Source organism: Falco biarmicus, chromosome 1, assembly GCF_023638135.1.
Source record: "Falco biarmicus isolate bFalBia1 chromosome 1, bFalBia1.pri, whole genome shotgun sequence".
Taxonomy (NCBI): Eukaryota; Metazoa; Chordata; class Aves; order Falconiformes; family Falconidae; genus Falco; species Falco biarmicus.
The window spans coordinates 64,146,973-64,166,245 of NC_079288.1; the positions used below are offsets into that span (position 1 = coordinate 64,146,973).

At 36.5% G+C, this 19,273-nt stretch overlaps 1 protein-coding gene across 7 annotated transcripts in view; it reads right to left on the reverse strand.

Annotated features, from left to right (window-relative positions):
* The window catches only part of FAT1 (FAT atypical cadherin 1), a 112,142-nt gene that overhangs the window by 25,585 nt on the left and 67,284 nt on the right, over positions 1-19,273 (reverse strand). For all 7 annotated transcript variants that reach the window (XM_056337898.1, XM_056337909.1, XM_056337943.1 and 4 more), the window contains 6 exons: positions 18,659-18,798; positions 10,495-10,770; positions 10,065-10,275; positions 3,448-7,515; positions 2,615-2,811; positions 1,055-1,208 (listed from right to left, as the gene is read on the reverse strand). In XM_056337898.1, coding sequence (XP_056193873.1) covers positions 1,055-1,208; positions 2,615-2,811; positions 3,448-7,515; positions 10,065-10,275; positions 10,495-10,770; positions 18,659-18,798 — 5,046 coding nt within the window. The remainder of the gene's footprint in view (positions 1-1,054; positions 1,209-2,614; positions 2,812-3,447; positions 7,516-10,064; positions 10,276-10,494; positions 10,771-18,658; positions 18,799-19,273) is intronic.

The following is a 19,273-nucleotide window of genomic DNA, read 5'->3' on the forward strand; positions in this document are numbered from 1 at the left end:
GACGTTACGGTTTTCCTGGGCTATTTAATTGTGTTCCTTCCACAGCTATTGAGCTGACTCTTCTCTAAGATTCAATAAATAAAGAGAGCTATTCACACTATCAAATATAACTTGCTGCTACAGACAAACCTCTAGGTCTAACGCATACTTTCTTTCCAACGTGACAAAAACCACAATGACAGGCACAATGTGTAGACATTGTCTCCTTTTAACCAATGCAAAAAAGTATTCTGTTTATGAGTATTTTAGCCTCACCGATTCTGAATTTATGTAATGACATGCTGACACAGCACACAGGTGACAAAGTAAAAAGAAAAAAAAAATCCTTCTCATTTATTTTGCCACTGAAGTATTCTAATCACTTTCATCCATATTTCCACTATATCATTGTATGTATCTTTTTTACATTTTTCTACATTGTTTACTGCTCCTTTCCTACTATTTGTCTACTGCAGCTTGCAGAGCACAGGGATTCTGGCATTAGCTTTGACCTGCATTATAATGCAGAAGACACAAATGCCATGAAAACCAAAGTCAGGCAAGTTGAAAGTTAATCTCATTTATATAATGCTTCCAATAGAACTGGAGGCACTTTTGTTTTTACTATGGAAAGGAAATTTGTTGCTCCATCTAACCTCATCCCATTTAATATGCCAAACCAAATGATGACACACAGAATCTGAATGAAGATATTTTCAGTTATAAACCATTATGGCTACTACTACAATGAATATAGAAAATATAAAATTTATAGCATTCCTTTGCTCCAGTCGCTTTGGCCATGGAAGTTTCTGGCCTTGGGGCAGTCACCCTATTTACTTTTTAGCTCCTCATATATTAAAATACTTGCCTTTTCCCTGACTCTTACTCAATATATTATTAGCATTTATGTGGAAATGTGGAAATTAAAATGTGGAAACTCACATTTTAAAAAGTTACAAACTCACTCTTAATGGAAAGCTTAAAGTACTGTCATTTATGTATATCTTAATATAATAGTAAAACATTTTAAAAAATGAGGTGAAGACTGGAATTTTGTATAAACTATTATTACCTGTATCTGGAGTGAGTCTGAATTTTTCTGCTCCTGTGCCATGCAGCGTATAAGTAATTTCTGCATTGGAACGAATATCTGCATCTGTAGCAGATACCTGCATTATCAGTTTGCCAGGAAGGGCATCCTCAGGAACAGAATCAGTGTATAAACCCTGGAAGATTGTAAAGTTACATTGTAAGACTAAACATATGAAGTAAGCAGAGCTTGGAAAGGGGAGGGGAAGAAGGAATGACAGATGAGATAACATCCTGTTTGAATGTTTGGTAACATATGAAGTGAATCAGGGGATGAAATGCCTGAAAATGAAAAGAACTTACAATTTTCTAATTAATTACCTCACATTTATTAATTATTCAGAAAGGTAATTAATACTGCAACCATAAGGGCTCTTTAGTAGCACTGCATAGCTGAGAACTCTAAACACTTGTAACTGATTAACTGATAATTAAATGCATTCCCAAAATAGGAGTTACACATTTTTGGTAATTTCAGTGTCTTCTCTTTTGGTAAATCATCTTTTTTAGGTCTGACTCAATCTAGAAGAAATTGATACCTGCCTTTTCCATAATGGCATAAAATAAAAGCTTCCAGTTTAAATAAAAGCTAAGAAAAAGCCACCCATAATTTAAAGGCACTAAGCACTCGCACAGCTCACCCATGTCAGGGACGTGCGTTAAATTAGTACTGAGCCTTATAACACCAATATTAACAAAGGAAAAAAAGCTAAAACCACGGACTTATCAGTCTGTATATAACTGTAATCATTTATATAGAAGTAACCATCATAAACATTGACTAAGAAAAATAATTCCATGCTCGCTGTATACTTGATCTTTCCCAGAACAAGAAAAGATTTCCACTTGGTGACATCAAATCTGTGTTTAACAAGATGGCTATGACAAGTCCAAGTGTACCAAGGTAAAATAAAATAGGTGACTATGAAAGCCCAGGGCGTCCTTGTAAAGGCAATTACATATTTTGCAGGGTCCATCTTTCTGGGTTTTTTGCCATTCTTTATTTTTCATGTCCATTTTTGCAGATCTAGTAAGGTAGATAATGTTTTCTTGTTAAAAAGCTTAGGGACTACAGAGTTTTGGTGCTGTTGAGTGCAACTGCAGGTTGATATTCCAGTCTTTTAAACTCTTTTATCACAGGAAATGCACAAATACTTCAACTGAGTGATGGCATACAGCCTTCTTTGAGATTTGACTTCCTTCAGAAAACAGAGCATATAAACTATCACAGCTGCAGCTGAAAACAGTTCCTTTTGGAAAAGTATGGATTCACACAGGAGAAATGTACTACAGTTCTCCTTATACTCTTAAAATACCCATCAAGTGTTAAAATTACATCAATTAATTGTCTTTGGATTTTCATTTAAGTAAATTGTCCATGAAATAACCTTTCTTTGAAAGCATTCTACCTTAATAGTCCAAATTTCTGTTACCAACATAAAAGGAATATCTATTTGTCCATCTCCTGATAAGCAGTTTCAGAGAAAATTCAGATTTTTGTGTATGGAACCAGCGCACATGGACGATACAAGATTGTGCCTACCTTTTCACAAACAGGGTTATTATCATTGGCATCAAGGACTTTAACCTCCACCACAGCTTTAGTTGCGAAGGTCCCATCAGTAGCTGTAATATTTAAAAGGTAATTATCCTTTTCTTCTCTGTCCAGAGGCTTTTTGACATAGACCTTCCATTCATTCTGTATATTTTCAATAGCAAACTGTCCCAAGGGATCACCTCCTGAAATATGAAAACAAACATTTAATTAAAGACAAGAGAGATTGCTACAATTACTCTGTCAACATTAAGTTATACCTAAAGAGGCGAAAAAAGAAGAAAAAAAAAAAAAAAGGGAAATAAGCAGCCACTCTCTGTGGCTCTATAGTGCAATAGCTTCATTTTCCAGGTAGGTATAGCCAGTAGATGCTCATACAACACATTTACTGCAGCCAACAATCTTTAAAAATAAATGAAGAAATTTAGGTAGCATTATAAATAACGTCATACCAAGACATACGCTAAACAACAAAACCAATACAATACTCCATTGGAAATTAATAGTCTATTATTTTGTGAAATGTCTTTTGTTTGTTCTTTAACCACCTCACTAATTTAAGTTAATTATACTTTTTAAATAAAATTTGAGACATAAGTAAATAATAACCATAGGAAAACATTTTAAGCAAGGTGCATATGAAACATAAAGCCATAGACCTGTTTTCTAAAACTTTCTTTTTCCCCTAAATACTTAAAAACCCACACGTTCTTTCTTTGCGGCTTTATGGTTTCAAATACTTCTCAATAATTTGAAAGCTGAAGTTATATCATTCCAGGACCACTCAAATAATTATACTGACATTACCCCAAAAGACTTACCTGTAATGTAATAAAAGACTTGTCTATTGGCTTCTTCTGTATCAGCATCAGTTGTACTCAAGATAGCAATCACCCCACCAGGAGGGTCATCCTCACTGACTGTTCCTTTATATATCTCTGCAGTAAAGCGTGGAGGATTGTCATTCACATCTGTAACAGTAACTTCAACCACAGCCATAGAAGACAGTTGAATTTTTTCACCCCGATCAGATGCAACCACTGTAATTTTGTATTTGTCTCGTTTCTCATGATCAAGTTCTTTGAGAGTGGTAACCCAGCCAGTTTCCATGTTTATGGCAAAAGACTCTATAATGTCTAGTTCTTGAGAAGGATCCAAGCTGTAAGTAACCTGCCCATTGAGTCCGGAATCTAAGTCAGTTCCTTTAACCTGGATGACTCTTGTTCCAGCTGGCATGTTTTCTACGATGAATGCTTCATACGGATTGGACTCCAAAACCGGTTTGTTATCATTTGCATCTTTTACCTGAATGCTTACCTCTACTGAGGAAACAACACTATAATCTTCATTTGCATACTGTGCTTGAACTGAGAACTGGTACCATTTAGTTGTTTCATGATCAAGATTCTTCTCAAGTTTCAACTGTCCAGTCTGTCGGTCAATCACAAAAAAATCATCTTTATTGCTTTCCGGAGTGCTCCCTTTAATCAGACTATATACTAAAGTCTGATTATGCTCTGCTTTGATAACATCTATCTCAGTCCCAATTGGAATGTCCTCAGAAACCATGTAGGAATAAAATGGCTCTGAAAATTTTGGAAGAGACACTTCTGGTGGGAGTATTCTAGCATAGACAGGAACAACTGACTCTTTTTTGGGGGATCCACCATCGACCGCTCTAACAAAGAAGGTCAGAAACTCATTTTCTAAACCAATTAAGCTTTCTTTTGTAGTAATTATACCTGACAGTGAATCAATTTCTAAATTCTCTTTAACATTTTCAGATTCTGCTTCAATAGCATATGTGATGTCTGCATTTGTACCTTCATCAGCATCAGATGCCCAGATTTTAATGACAGAAGTACCCCGCGGAACATCAGACCCAATGTTTACTTCATATTCTGTTGCTCGGAATTGAGGAGCATTATCATTGTCATCTGTAAGTATTACATTAACAGTACAGAAAGCAACTTTTCCTCCTGAATCTTTGGCCATTAAACTAATGGCAATTACTTTTTCTGCCTGTGTTTCACGGTCAAGCTTTTCGGAGGTAAATATCTGCCCTCTCTCATTTGTGTAAAATCTGTCTTTGGCAAAGTCATTCACAATGTGATAAGTGATGTGGCCATATGTACCAGAATCTTCATCTGTTGCTTTAACTTCAGTCACCAAAGTATGCAACGGAGCATTTTCTGCTAGTTCAACCTCATATTCGTTCTGGCTGAAAACAGGACTGTGCATATTGGCACTGGTTACAGTTATATGGACTTGAGCTGAGCTTCTGAAGACCCCATCAGAAACAGACACGTTAAGATTATAATGTGACTTCAGTGTCTGTCTGCGTAGGTTTGAGGTGGTGATAATGCCAGTTTTACTATCAATTACAAAATTCTTTAGATCATTGCCTGTCAGAATGGAGTATTCTAGCTTGTCAACATCTGAAGTATCTGCATCTGAGGCTTGCACACATGTCACAAAATGCCCTCGGGGAGCCAGTTCACTAATTTTAGCTTCATAAAGTAATTGGTTAAAGAGAGGGGGGTTATCGTTGAGATCAGTTACATCAACAGTTACAACAGTATCACTGCTCAAGGGCAGCATACCACCATCTACAGCCCTTATTAGTAATTTGTGTTGTTTAATTTGTTCATAGTCCAAAGTTCTTGCTGTAACAATGAGTCCTGTGCTGCTATCTATATGGAAGTAGTCATGACTTTCACTATTATCCTCAACCAAGTGATAGGAAATCCCCCGGTTCGTTCCAGAATCAGCATCTGTAGCGCTCACTTGTACAACAGATGTTCCAGTGACAGATGCCTCAGAAAGGGTTGCAGTGTAAGACTGCTCTGTAAACACAGGAGGATTATCATTGATGTCTTCCACAATTATGTCTACAAACACATCAGCGTGTGCCCCAGTTAGGGAATCTGTTGCTCGAATACTCAGTTTGTAGGCTGGATGAGACTCAAAGTCAAGAGGGCTAACAACATTTATAACTCCAGTGTTGAAGTTGATAGTGAACTGATTGAAAGGATCCCCATCTGTGATGCTGTAAAGCACCTTAAGTCCTTCTGGGCTGTTCGCTTGTACATGTACCACAGGACTATGGAGGTGAATGTTTTCTGGTATCTCTGCACTGTAGAAAGGCTTTTCAAAAACTGGCATAGCTTTACTCATAACCGTAATTGGGACTATAACTTCAGCAGAAAAAGCAGGGTCCCCTCCATCTTTTGCTACTACTGTGACCAGATGCTCCTTATTTAGTGTGTCTGGTTCAAACTTCTTCTTCAATGAGATTTCACCATTGGGATCAATTTGGAAATATTCATGATGTTCTTTGAGATAGTAATGCACCTCTCCATTTCTGCCTGTATCTTTATCTACTGCAGTGACACGTTGAATAACATGGCCTACTTCAGAGTCTACTTTAACAACAGCATAATATGGAAGATTGACAAAAAATGGAGCATTATCATTTACATCTTCTACTGTGACTTTAACTACAATGTGTGCAACAACTGATGGTTTATATTCCTCTGTCACTTCTATGACCACATCAAAAGATTCTTGCTGTTCACGATCAAATGGTATTCCTGTTGTTGAAAGGACTCCTGAAGTGGGGCTTATTTTAAATCTGCTGTCTGGATTCAGAATATGGTAAAACAAAGGCTCATTTATTTGATTCCCTATAGCAGTAACAACAGCTATTGTTTTTGCCTCTGTGGAATTTTCCTGCACTGTTGCAGAGTAAGAACTCTGTGTGAACTTCAGCTGGCTTGCTTTGCTTTCTTTCACATTAATTTTTACAGATGCAGTGCTTGCAAATCTACCATCAGATGCTCTCACTGTTAATTCGTATCTGCTTCTTAATTGAGTTGTATTTTGTACAGTTATATCTCCAGTCTTAGGGTTTATTGAAAATTTTTCTCCAATGTTGCCTTCAATAATGGAATAAATTAATTGTGGAAAAATTCCTGAATCTGCATCAGTGGCATTTACGCTGATGACTTTCACGCCTTTATAGGTTGGAACCAAAATGGATGTCTCATATAACTCTCTTGAAAACACAGGAGGGCAATCATTGATGTCAATTACATAAATAGTAACATTAGCTGCATATTCTGCATATAAACGTGGTATCCCCTTATCATGTACTTGCACTGAAAAGTGGAAAATATTTGTCTCCTCATAGTCCAGACTCATTACCGTCCGAATGGCACCAGTGCTAGAATCAATGGCAAAATACTTGTGGACAGATGGTTCAACAATTTGATAAACAAGCAAAGCATTATATTCTTTATCAGCATCTGTAGCTCGAATTACTAATGGGACATTCTTTTCAGTCAGAACCACACTGTTAATTGAAGCTGATTCACTGATGAGTCCTGTATATTCAGCCTGCAAAAAAATTGGTGTATTGTCATTCTCATCTCGAATGTGTACCAAAACGGTTGCATTAGTGGACAAGCCAGCCATGTTTGTTCCTTGCACAGTTAGAGTGTAAATAGGAAAAGTTTCAAAATCAAGTGTCTTCTGAGAAACAATGACACCTGAGTTCGGGTTGATAGCAAAGGCATCGCCTACATTACCGTCTTTTATTTCATAAACTACAGAAGACTGACTGTATGCTGTCACCATTCCAACAAAACTGCCAATGCTGGCACTTTCACTGATTTCTGTAGAATATTCCTTTGCTGTGAATTTTGGTGAGGCATTATCAGAAACCGTAACAAGTATATGCACAGAGGTCAGTTCACTCATTGGAGGATCTCCTTTGTCTGTAGCTTTTACCATCAGGTTGTATTCTTCCTGGTTACTACGATCTAATTCCTTCGCAATTTTAATCGTACCCAAAATGGGATCTATAAAGAAGGAGTTTCCAATATTCCCTGTGAAGAAAAAGAGAAGTAATTAAGAAAGGCATAAAGAACTTAAAGGATGATTGCTTATTTAGCTATATACTAAAAAAGGTCACGTAGCAAGAACACAGAGAATATTAAAAGTTTCTTAGTTTTGTTTAACAAACACTTGTTAGCCTCTCTGGAAAGTTTTCTGTAACCAAGTGTTAGCACTAATTCTAACGTTACTTGTGGAAACATTGCATAAAACATAGTTAGCAATGCCACCCAAGCCTTGAAAATAAATGCAAAAATATGTGTCATTTTCCAATAAGAAACTTTAAAAGGATAACAAGTTTTTTTGCAAGTTTCAACATTATAAATTATGTATTTTCTTCAAATTATATTTGTCATTTAGTTCCTGTTTAAGTCAACTTAAATATCTACTGAAGCTGGAAGAAAATTATATTCAGAAGTTAACACTGGAGGAATACAAGTTCGATTTTATGATTTAAAATAATTAGATTGCTTTGAAAAGAGGTGTTTTAATGATTTCACACTTGTGAATCTTAATTGGTTATGCAAGTATTGTTTAAATCACTGCTTTAAAATTAGTCTTTCTGAAATGGACCAATAGTTCTCTCTATCCTAACTTCCTATTAATACATAGGCAAGTTATTCCCTGTGAGAGTATTAGAAAAATGTACTACCTGCTGAGGATTACCAGCTGCTGTTTGATAAACACTCGTTTTCTTTATATTTTCAAATATATAGCTGAACTACACTGCATACAATATTCAGCTCATGTACTAATATAGTAAGATTTAACATTTTACTTCCTTAAAAAAATTACAATATTAAAGCCATGTTCTCAGTATGGAAAAAATTCATTAAGAACTTCTGAGTTATGCACACAAGTAGGCAAGAAGGGATTTTTTTGTTGTTTTTTTTGTTTGGGTTTTTTATTTTTTAGTGGAGGCTCTAAACACAGTGGCATTCTTAGAATATCCCATTACAAATCTAAGCAGCCATTACAAGCATTTAAGGAATGTTCCTTCCATATGCTTTGAACGTCACTCATAAAGCTTTAACCTCCCAGTAGAACACAGTTCTGTAAAACAAACCTTACACGTCTTACATTTACTCGTACAAAAAGCTAGCAGAAAGGAAGAGAACAGGATGTAATTTCATTCTAGACAGCACATGCACACACATTTTTGTTCTTGCCATGCTTTGGCATTTGTAAAACAAGCACTACTGAAATGAGAAAGGCAAAAGAAAAGTTTCATGGACATTAGTGTCCTGTTTAGTAAAAAGGTCATATTTCTACAAATAACAGAAAACATATATCTTAAGCAACTTACAAGACACTTCAATAAATTTTTCAGAGTATCATAATCACAGCTATGTTTTAATACAGTATTAAAGTGTGTTTTCATATAGAGACAACACTTTGGGGGAAGAAATCGAAGATATTTACAGTAAACAATTCCTATGCTTTACCAAGCAACTTATGTAAAATAAAAACGCATTTGCACCTATCAACTGGCATACAACAGTAACTGAATAACTTTTTACCTACTGTTCTCTTCAGTATCTAGTCTCTCACACTTATTACTGGGACGTTTATTTTAAATTACTGTTTACCTTTAAAGTAGTAGTGCACATAGGCAATGAAATTTAAATACCACCCCCCCACCCCACCCCCCCCCAAGTCATAGTGCCTAAATAGTTCAGGACCTTGGTAATGACAGGCTTGTATCTAGACTTAATGGACTGAACCAAAACTCACTTCCATCTGGTAAGTGAACTCCATCCATGTTATACTGTTTTCATATTACTCAAAATCGCCATGATTTGAATTGCACTGTTAATAGGCAAGTTCAGAAAGATACTCTGATGTTAAAAATAAGCAGCAGTACCTAACGTTCTTCTCTAGCCCGCATTCTGAAAGGACCCTTAATGTCAAATTGACTAACTATTAAATAATGTATTACACTTTTTCTCGAGCTATAACAGTAGTCCCACTATCTAAAATCAGCCAGAGGGAACCATGCAAAACAACCCCTTGCTTGCTACATCTATCTGAAAGTTCACCTTAAAAACTGGGACTATTTAGTGGTTAACTATATGGATATTTCTACGTTATTTTTTAGTTCCTTTCCTTCACATTGTGCTAAATACAAAAGCACTTGTCTCAGGCTCTTACTGTTTTCATCAAATTCTTGCTTTGCATATGCCATAAAATTCCACTTATGTTATCAAAAAATAATGCTTTTTTTAAGATCTGAAATGTAATGCTTCCGTAACTTCTAAAGAACACCCCCCTCCTAAGGGTTTAAAGGTAGCTTTCTTTTCTGCTGTAAGTAAAATGTTCCAAATGTAGCTGAAGGATAACATAAACAGCTAAGGGAGGGAGATGAATATTTGTCATTGTGGTTTTCTTTTAAATGCTGAAGCTGTACCGTAAATAAATCAAACAGAATACAACACATACACTTCTTTTTTTTATAGCTATTGCTTTATGTGTCTACAGTTGAAACAAAGTATTAGCAAGCACTGTTTCAAAGTAAACTGAAGATGTGAGAAAGTCAATATACCTGATTCAATAGAGTACACAATTTCTGCATTTTTTCCTTTGTCCTTATCTAATGCTGTAACCTGGAGTACTGCTGATCCAACAGCTGCTGACTCATACACTCGTCCTTCATAGGAAGAGCTGGTGAACCATGGAGCATGATCATTTGTGTCACTAACATTAATGATGATTCTAGCATAGTTGCGCTTTACAGGAACATCTTGATCTCGAACCTGAAACAGTTAGCATATTACTAGTAATTAGCACTGTTATTTCAGTAGTTCACCAAATATTAGTACTAATTCAAGGTTCAATCTGTACCAGTCACAGAGACAAAGACTGCATACATATTAAACATAAAAATACACGTCTGAATTAAGGGGACAAATTAAAAAGACATAAAAAAAGATCCATTAGTTACTGTCTACAGAAGAAATTTTGTATTTATTTACCATTACTGTAAGGATATGTTGGTTCATGGTCTCATGATCCAGTTTTTCTGAAGTATAAAGAGAGCCAGTTGCAGGGTCCAGACGAAATTTTTTAAGACTGATGGGATCAGTGCTGCCCTGCATAGTGTAAATCAATTTATTCTTCTCATCTCTGTCTGTGGCACTGACTTGCAGAATTTCTGTCTCTGGTATGGTGTCTTCAGGTATAACAACTTCATACTTCGAAGCAGAAAACTGAGGCCTATGATTATTTGTGTCTATAACTTTGATGTACACCTGAAACAATACAATAGGAAAAGGAATAGATTGATGACATTTGGGAAACAGAGATGAAAAGATGACATTTCATTATATATCAGACCATAATACTGAAGTAATTCCTCCTCAAGGCAACTTTTTTTTTTCCCCCCCTCAGGGACGGGGAAAGATCTAAGAAGTGTGGGGAAGAAGGATCTCACTAAACCAAATCTGCCTCACATTCCTCAAAGTCAAACCAGAAATCTATACTATCAAAAATGCCTTAGGTAAAATACCTTAAAGGGAATGATTTTTGTCTAAAGCAAGACAAAAAAAAATCCTTGGTAATTCTGGAATTAAAAAAAAAATAATTACAAAAAATTCTCAATGTGGACCTCAGGGTGGGTAAAAATCCTTTTTATTTTAAGCAATATTCTCCAAGGCAGTGGATGCACTGTACTCCTCCTCACCCTCACACAGAAACAACCCTCTTTCAACTCCTTACACTCCCAAGTCTAGGCAAGAATGGAAAAGTGGTGGAATTCCTACAGAAGTACATTACTTTGAAGAATCACAGGTATTGCTTGCTCTTCTTCAGCAATGTAGCACAATCTCAGCATAGGTAACTGTTCACCAACACAATTTCTCTGAAGTTAAATTAACATAGATACTTCAAATTGCACTTTCCTACAGAAGTTCAGCTGGCTTCACCTATGTGCTATGCAGGCAATGTTCTCTTCATCTGAGTAATAATGTTTACTGAAACCACACAAGATCCCTGCGCACCCACTTGACTTACACAGCATCTAACTCTTGTATAAAAGGCATAAGACACTCAGCCACCATCCTGTTCCTTCAACAGTGATAACATCAGATGAGTAACAGTAATGCTGAGAAGTTGGCAGGTGGACAGCAAAGCTCCAAGAACACATGGCCAAATACAAGTTTATTGTGTGCTGCACATACAGCCACACTTTTAGCCACCCAAAGGTTAGCTGCTTTAAATAAGTTAGTTGTGCCATCAACAGGTGTTTAAAATAACTACTTATGATATCATAAGTTGGTTGAGTTGCTCTCTGAATATACTTATTGCTTTCCACTGATACCTGGTGGAGTCTGGAGATGTAAATTTGGACAAGGTACCAAACTGCATGTCGTAAAAACTAGATGAGATGAATCCTCCTTGTGGTAAATAATAAGGAAATGCCATGTATGCTGCTACAGGAAGAGGAAATTTCCTCAGCTTTGCCCTTGCAAAACTAGAATCTGACATTATTCTTTTGTTAAAACTTGCAACAAGGTAATTATACTGAGCTCCACCGCCAGACCACAAGTCAGGGCAGGGAGGGGAGGCACATGTAGGTATGGGCACACATGTTGCCGTCCACAGCCACACATACAAGCCTCAGACTTTTTTAGTAGCTGTAGTCCTAGGCTTTACAGGTCACTGGGCCATAATCCAAAAAACAGTACATTTAGGGAAATATTCATAAACATAGGTAGTTTTTCAGTGTTTGAAACGGTCTGTTACAATAAATACAATCTTTCACTGCAGAGGAAAATGCTGCCTCCCACAATTTATTAGATTTCTTGGAAAATGGAAGAAATAGGAAATAAACTACTATTTTGGCACATTGATAAAATCTCTTGCAGGATATTGCTATGGAGACTGTGGAGTTTGTTTTTGTCATGGATTAGAAACTGAAAGAAAAGAAACAAGGAGTTGGAATAAACATTGATTTTCAGTGGGGAGAAAAATTAATGGTAGGTGACCCAGGATACACATTAAGTCAAGTATTTAAATACATTCACTAACAAATTCAACTGAAAAATGAACAGCAATAATTGAAAGAACATGACCTTAAATATGTGATATTTTTTAGATTGTCATGATCAGAGAGGATGCAATTAAAGTCACACAAGCACAGTTGGTTTCCTTTAAAATTCTGTATAAGTAAAATACATTTTAATGCACCTTGGAAGAAGAAATATGGAAGGGTCCACTACAGTCACTTACATGGCATTTTAGTAAAAACACCTGCTCATTGAACATTGGTGATCAGGAAAATGAAAAATTAAACCAAATGAAGACAGCAAACAAATTAAAAAAAAAAAGGCGGAACCCCCCAACCCTCAATATGAACTAAACTATACAAATATGTTTTTATAAATAAAAGGAGAATAGACCACATACAATTACAACACCAGATTAATGGATACTATGCTTTAAAAATTAACATGTAAATTTTTTTATTCAATTCCCATCCCCAAGAGATTTTTAAATTGACTCAGAAAAACAGTAAGTAAAAAGATAAAGTGTCAAATTTGATGAATTTAAATCAAAATTGCTATTTAAGTTCAGGTTTATCCCCCCCCCCGGAAATACAGAAACTTAGATAAAATCAGAGATGAGAAAGAAAGCAATCCCAGAGCAATTGTGTTAGATGAATCTTTGGAGTGGATGGCCACCTGTGCTGAAGGTACTACAAAATGGATACAGAAAACCAGTTTTTCTAGAATGGAGCACCACAAAAAATGGTGCAAAGTACAAAGTTAAATTCCAGGAATGTAGTGACTCTGAAACCAACATTGGTAACTGCGAAACTAACCACATAGCCAATAAACCAGCTTAACCGAGATCTGATCTGTTGATCATACCCTCAGGACTTAGCATTAACTTCCTCTGGTATTAGCTCATGAAGTGGTTAAATTGACCTTACTGCTAAACACATAAGGAGACATCCTCCAAAAAGGTACTGTTGGGCTAAGCAGATAGTGCTATGCATTTTGAGGAACTATTAAATATGAATTATTAAGAAAAAATATTACTAAAGAATACATGTAAAGACTCAGTCACTATGAGTGGCTTGCTCAGGTATTCTATTAGTTGTCAAATGACTGACTCAGGCATGCAGTTTTTCTCCGCACCAGCACACACAACTACAAATATACAATTTGATCTATTAGTGCAATCATTTTAAATGTAAAGTTTATCCCAGACTCAAGTGAAAGGTGTTCTAAGTACATACTTTAGGATTCAGGATTCATTCCTTACTCACTGATGTTACTTTACACTCCTCCACAGATTTGGGCGGACAAGCGTAATGTGAATCAAATGGCACCCTTTTAGTAACTTGGCTAACTGCAGGTATGCCGTGCTGCTTTAGTAAGGGGAGCAGCAGTTATGGGGAAAAGAATTATTCCCTTCTATTAGACACTCACTGGTGGGACTGTAGATCCACTATAGTTTTGGGCCTTGCAGTCCAAACCAGACCTTTGACAAACTGAAATAAACCCAGTGAAGGGCCATTAAAATCAATGGGGAACTAAAAGGCACTTAGAACCTGACAAGGCCCTGAACAACTTCAACTTTGCAGTTTGCTCTACTTTGAGTAAGAGTTTTTACTAGATGAATGCCAGGGGCTCCTTCCAATCTAAACCACTAAATAAATGTACTAAGGAAACCCTACTTTCAAGACAGGAATTCTTACTGATGCTAAGTGACAGGTGCTAGATGTGCAATTTCCTTTAAAATGTAAGAGGACCAAATTTTCATGTGAACTGTTAAGGTCTTCAAATTAAATGAAAGGCACCTGAAGTAATAATGACGAGTACCATTTTAAAGGCATGCACAGAAAACTATGGGTTCACGTGCCTGAGAACAAAACACATGAAAAGCTTGTGTTATTCCAAAGTAACACATCCAATACAATAAAATCAGCTATTGCGCATTTCACAGTGACATTATAAGATTAATTTCAAATGAAATACACTAATATATTCTTTATTTTGAGGGTGATTGTACACTGGAACAGGCTCCCCAGACAGGCTGTGGAGTCTCCTTCTCTGGAGACATTCAAAACCTGCCTGGACACGATTCTGTGCAAGCTGCTTTAGGTAAACCTGTGTTAGCAGGGGGGTGGACTAGATGATCTCCAGAGGTACCTTCCAACCCTGACCAGTCTGTGATTATCTCTTAAAGAAAGAAGCTGCATATTAAAGAGGCACACTATAGAAAAGTTTGACATTACTAGACCATAATGTGATCTCTGAAACAAAACGATGTGGAACTAAAGAAATGACTCATTTTGCAAGGCTATGCATGGGCTGTGTTGCACAACTGCCCTCTATTCACAGATATAACCTGGGTATACAGACAGAGAGTAAAGCAGCCCAGGATTATTTAAGGGAAGCACTGGAAATCTATTAACTATTTGACAGGCGAAACCTACATTTACATAGGAATGCATTGACTGCTAGTAAGTTACAGAGGAGATATGTGCCATTCACAAAACACACTCAGTGTGGAATGTTTAAACATGATGTTCCTTTGGATTGTTTTAATCTAATTTTTAATTTGCTGATTCTATGTGGAGTTTAAAATCTCCTCCTCTCTCCATTTATAATTACACTGATGTGTTTATAATAATTTCCATAAACAAGAAGTTATATTATCCAGAGACAATACAACTGCATACCAGTTCTAAAATGTCTCTGTGGAGCAGTGTGATGATCGCAAGGAAAAATGCACATTTAATCAATGAAGAATATTCTATCCTTCATTCCCAGAGCATAATACCCATATAAATTTTGCATAAATCAAGATTAAATATTCTGCACTAGCACAGTGATATGTAAAATGCTACAATTAGCTTTAAACCATCTTAAATAATACTTCCAGTGAAGAAAACCTGACAGACATAGCAACGACTGGAAGTGGCTATAGCTAGAAACAGGATTTTTTTTTCTTTCTTTTTGTTTTCCCTTCAAAAGCAACTCAATACTTCATATATTGCTACTTACAGCCTGTAAATAACCTTTTCTATTGCAGGCCAAAACATTATAAAACAAAAACATAAGTACATAGATTTTTTTTTTTTTTATTATATTCCTTCTCAGTGTGACACTAGTCATCTCTAACACCATCTTTCAAACACCAGTACTGTAGGCCGGGAATTTGTTTGTCCTTGTTTTGCATCATGCATTTGGCATCTAGATGCATGCAAAATTCTAATAGCCTCCACGCCTACTACTGCTGTATTTTTCAAAAAAGCTATTTTAACTTTTTTTTCTTAACTGAAGTCCTGAAAGAATTAAATGATTTACAGATGTTAATAGCCTGAGGCCAGCAAATGCCTTCTAGTTTAAAGTCAGATTCAATATACTCATTTTACACAAAAAGATTTTCGTTTCTTGTCCCCCTCCCTGATGTCTTGAAAATGTCACTTCCTTTTTCAAATTAAACGTAACATTACTTAATATGCAGTTAATCAAGGTCTGGAAATACAGTAAACAATTTAACAATGTTTACAGTAATTAATTTGTAAGCTAAAAGCATGTATGGCATATTGTTGTTCCTAATGTATGCACTCAGTATTCAGCATTTCTTTTGCCTGTCACTCCATTTTAACTGTTTATAAGCTCTTAGAAGAGTCCAACAACACATCAACACTCAACCTTTCATCATTATTTCAGCAGTAATGGAATTGACACGCTAGCAGCCGTAAATCACCCTCTGATCAACATTTTTAATTCCCCTGAAGTTTCATCTGAAATGCATCTTCTTAATGATAGTCCTGAATACTACCTTAACAGAGTAGTCCATTTGGGTGGGCCAGGGGTTACGGGGGAGGTAAGAGAATCAGTTCAAATCAGGAGTCTGTTCATGCACCAGCAGTTGCAGAGTCTGAATTAATCTCTACTCCTCCGTCTATACACTTCAGTAACATAAGACTCAGGCAGCAACAGTGTAACGTGCTTATCCCAGAAGCAGGAGAAAAAGAAAGACAATGCAAAGGAAAGCTCTGTGCTTGTTTGTAAAAGAAACCACAAACTCTGCTCTTGCCAACTCTAGCAGAGAGAGGAAAGGAAAGACATGAAAGAAAATCATACAAAAAACAGTCACAGAGATAATAAATTTGAGACTACTACTCCAATTCTTCTGCAGAGGACTGTTATGGTTAATGTTTATAATGCGCACTCTGCTTTACAAAATGCTAAAACAACAAATTCATTTAAAGAAATTGGACAAAAGGTACACTATACACTTCCAAGAACAACTAAATGAATCACATAACCCAGAGGAAGAGAAGGGGTGTGGGTGAAAGTATTTTTGTGACCTTACAATTCTTGGCTGTTCCGGAAGGCAAAGCAGGTTATGGTTCAACTGTGACAGCTCAGGATGCCTGCAATAAATTCAGCTACATAAGCAGCTGCACTGGATAGAGTATCTGCAGTCATCAAGAGCCCATATTCAGCCTTTCCTAGTCACCAGGCTACCCATGACACTCCACATGGTGGCATTTTTGACTGCATTCTTGGAAGGAGGGGAAGTGTGAGTGGAAAGCTTCTTGGTGTCTTTCTGACTTCCCTGGTGAAAGGAATTCTCTTCAAGTTGGATTTAGGTTTTTAGGTTTCTTTTTTTTTTTTTCCCCTTCAAACTAATTCATGTCTTCTATCCAGAATTCTGTAATTAGCATAAATTAATCTGCTCTATATTTTTACTACAACTAGACAATAGATTTACAGCAGGATTCTCCAAAGCTTTTATGGTGGTTATCAGCACCAGAAGAAATGGCACCATGGCTGTGATAGTAGCAAGTTCTGCCTGGAAGATAGGTTGTCAAGGTTTGGAGATTCATGGTCTAGAATATCACTCACAGTTGTCATCACTGAAGGAAAAGGCAGCTCTCAAAGGAAACTGCTAATCTTCTACTATAAAATTTAGTCTATTTGACCTATCAAGACTCCAGACATCAATAGACTCCGGTTTAAATCCTAAACATTGACAAGAAACACCTTTCTCTCTGGTTGAAAGAAGGAAGACAACATATAAGACATTAGAAAAGACAGCAGAAAAACATACATATTGCACAGAAGTTAAACAACAAGAAATGGTGTTTGGAAGACATATTTCCACGTACAGAAAAGACAGCAGCAACCCACTTATTGCTCTTCTGAGTTTCTGAGGGGCAGATTAACGATAGTGGTAGGTAACAGAGACACAGCACTGTCCTTATCCAAGAGTCTTTCATCAGTAAATAAATCCTTTCCTTTCTATTTGGAAGTGGAGCTCCTCGAGGCTTGTGGCTCTATTCATAGCAGCCTCAGCTAAACCTTACTTCCAAATATATTCAGATTCTGGGCTAGGTAAAGAAACTACATGGGAAAAACAGAAGTTTACTACATTAACTTTACTATGAGTTAACTTTACTGTGAGTTATTTCCAGCAATGCCAGAAAAGGCTGTGCTGTCAAGTAAACTTATTAGTCCAACTGCAATGAATTGCTACCACCATGGAGCCTTAGTAGAGAGGTAATCTGAAAAAAAATTGTTTGTCTGAGACTGCTGCTTTTTGGAGAGTGTTTGGCAATCTCTACGTCCACTGAAGCTAAAAATACTCAGGAAGACACACAGAGATGTTAGCAGATCTATTTCTTAAAATGGTACTTGGACACTGTACAATTTGTCATCCACAGATCTTGGATGGACACCCTCCCCCCTGCCCCCAAACAACATTACAACGATCATCTTATAAATTTCAAATGAAGTAATCATATCTGGTGATTTGGGGGGAGCTGGATAGAGAGGTAATTCAGATAAGTATTAATCCTTTTCTTGCGAGTAATCATGCACAAAGGGTTTAGTTTCTGTTTTCATTTACTCAGCTAATGTAGAAACATGACATAACTTAAAAGCTGCTGATTCAGACTACAGCACACTAACACCAACCTTCCACCAGTATCACTGAACAACGTGGCTCTACAAATACCAGAATCCACTTACCCGTTAGACAGAGTCCCTAATTTATATAAACCATATTCATTGTCCAGGATGAAAAAAATGGTAAGGAGAAAATGCAACACCCTCCCCACCCCGCAGTTACAAATTCCTTCTACTGTAAGCACTTCATTGGAAAGACCATTACCTGAGTGCTGATAGATCTGGTTCCATCTGTTGCCTCTACTGTCAAGTTGTAATTTGATTTCTGTTCTGCGTCAAGAGGTCTAGCGACAATGATAGTTCCAGTGCCCTTGTCCACATCAAATCGACTGTCATAGTTGCCACCTTGTTCAGGAAATTGGGAGAGGAAGACTATCATAAAACACAGCACTGCTTCAATGTTTTCATGTATGATCATGTTCTGTCTTCAGATGCTTAATGAAGGTGAAACTATATACACATATATATACACACTTCTTTTAAACCCTTTGGCTTTCTTCTGGTAATGTGATATGCTGCTACTTACAGATATTTAAAACTGATTAGTTTTAGACAAAGCTGATTTGTCTGGCTCATGGATAGTTAGCAGGTAGATTCTTAGCAAGATTCTCTAGTTTGTTTTTAACCAAAATTTAAAGATTCTAAATAGTAGGAGACAGAATTATGAGGTTCAATGTGATAGTTTATTTTGTGCAGATCTTCAGCTTATTAGTGAAAAACATACCTTGTATCAAAATAAATGAAAATTCCATATCAGACATATAAGTCAGATTTGTGTCTTTTGGCTCAGAGTACAAATTACTATACTGGTATATGACTA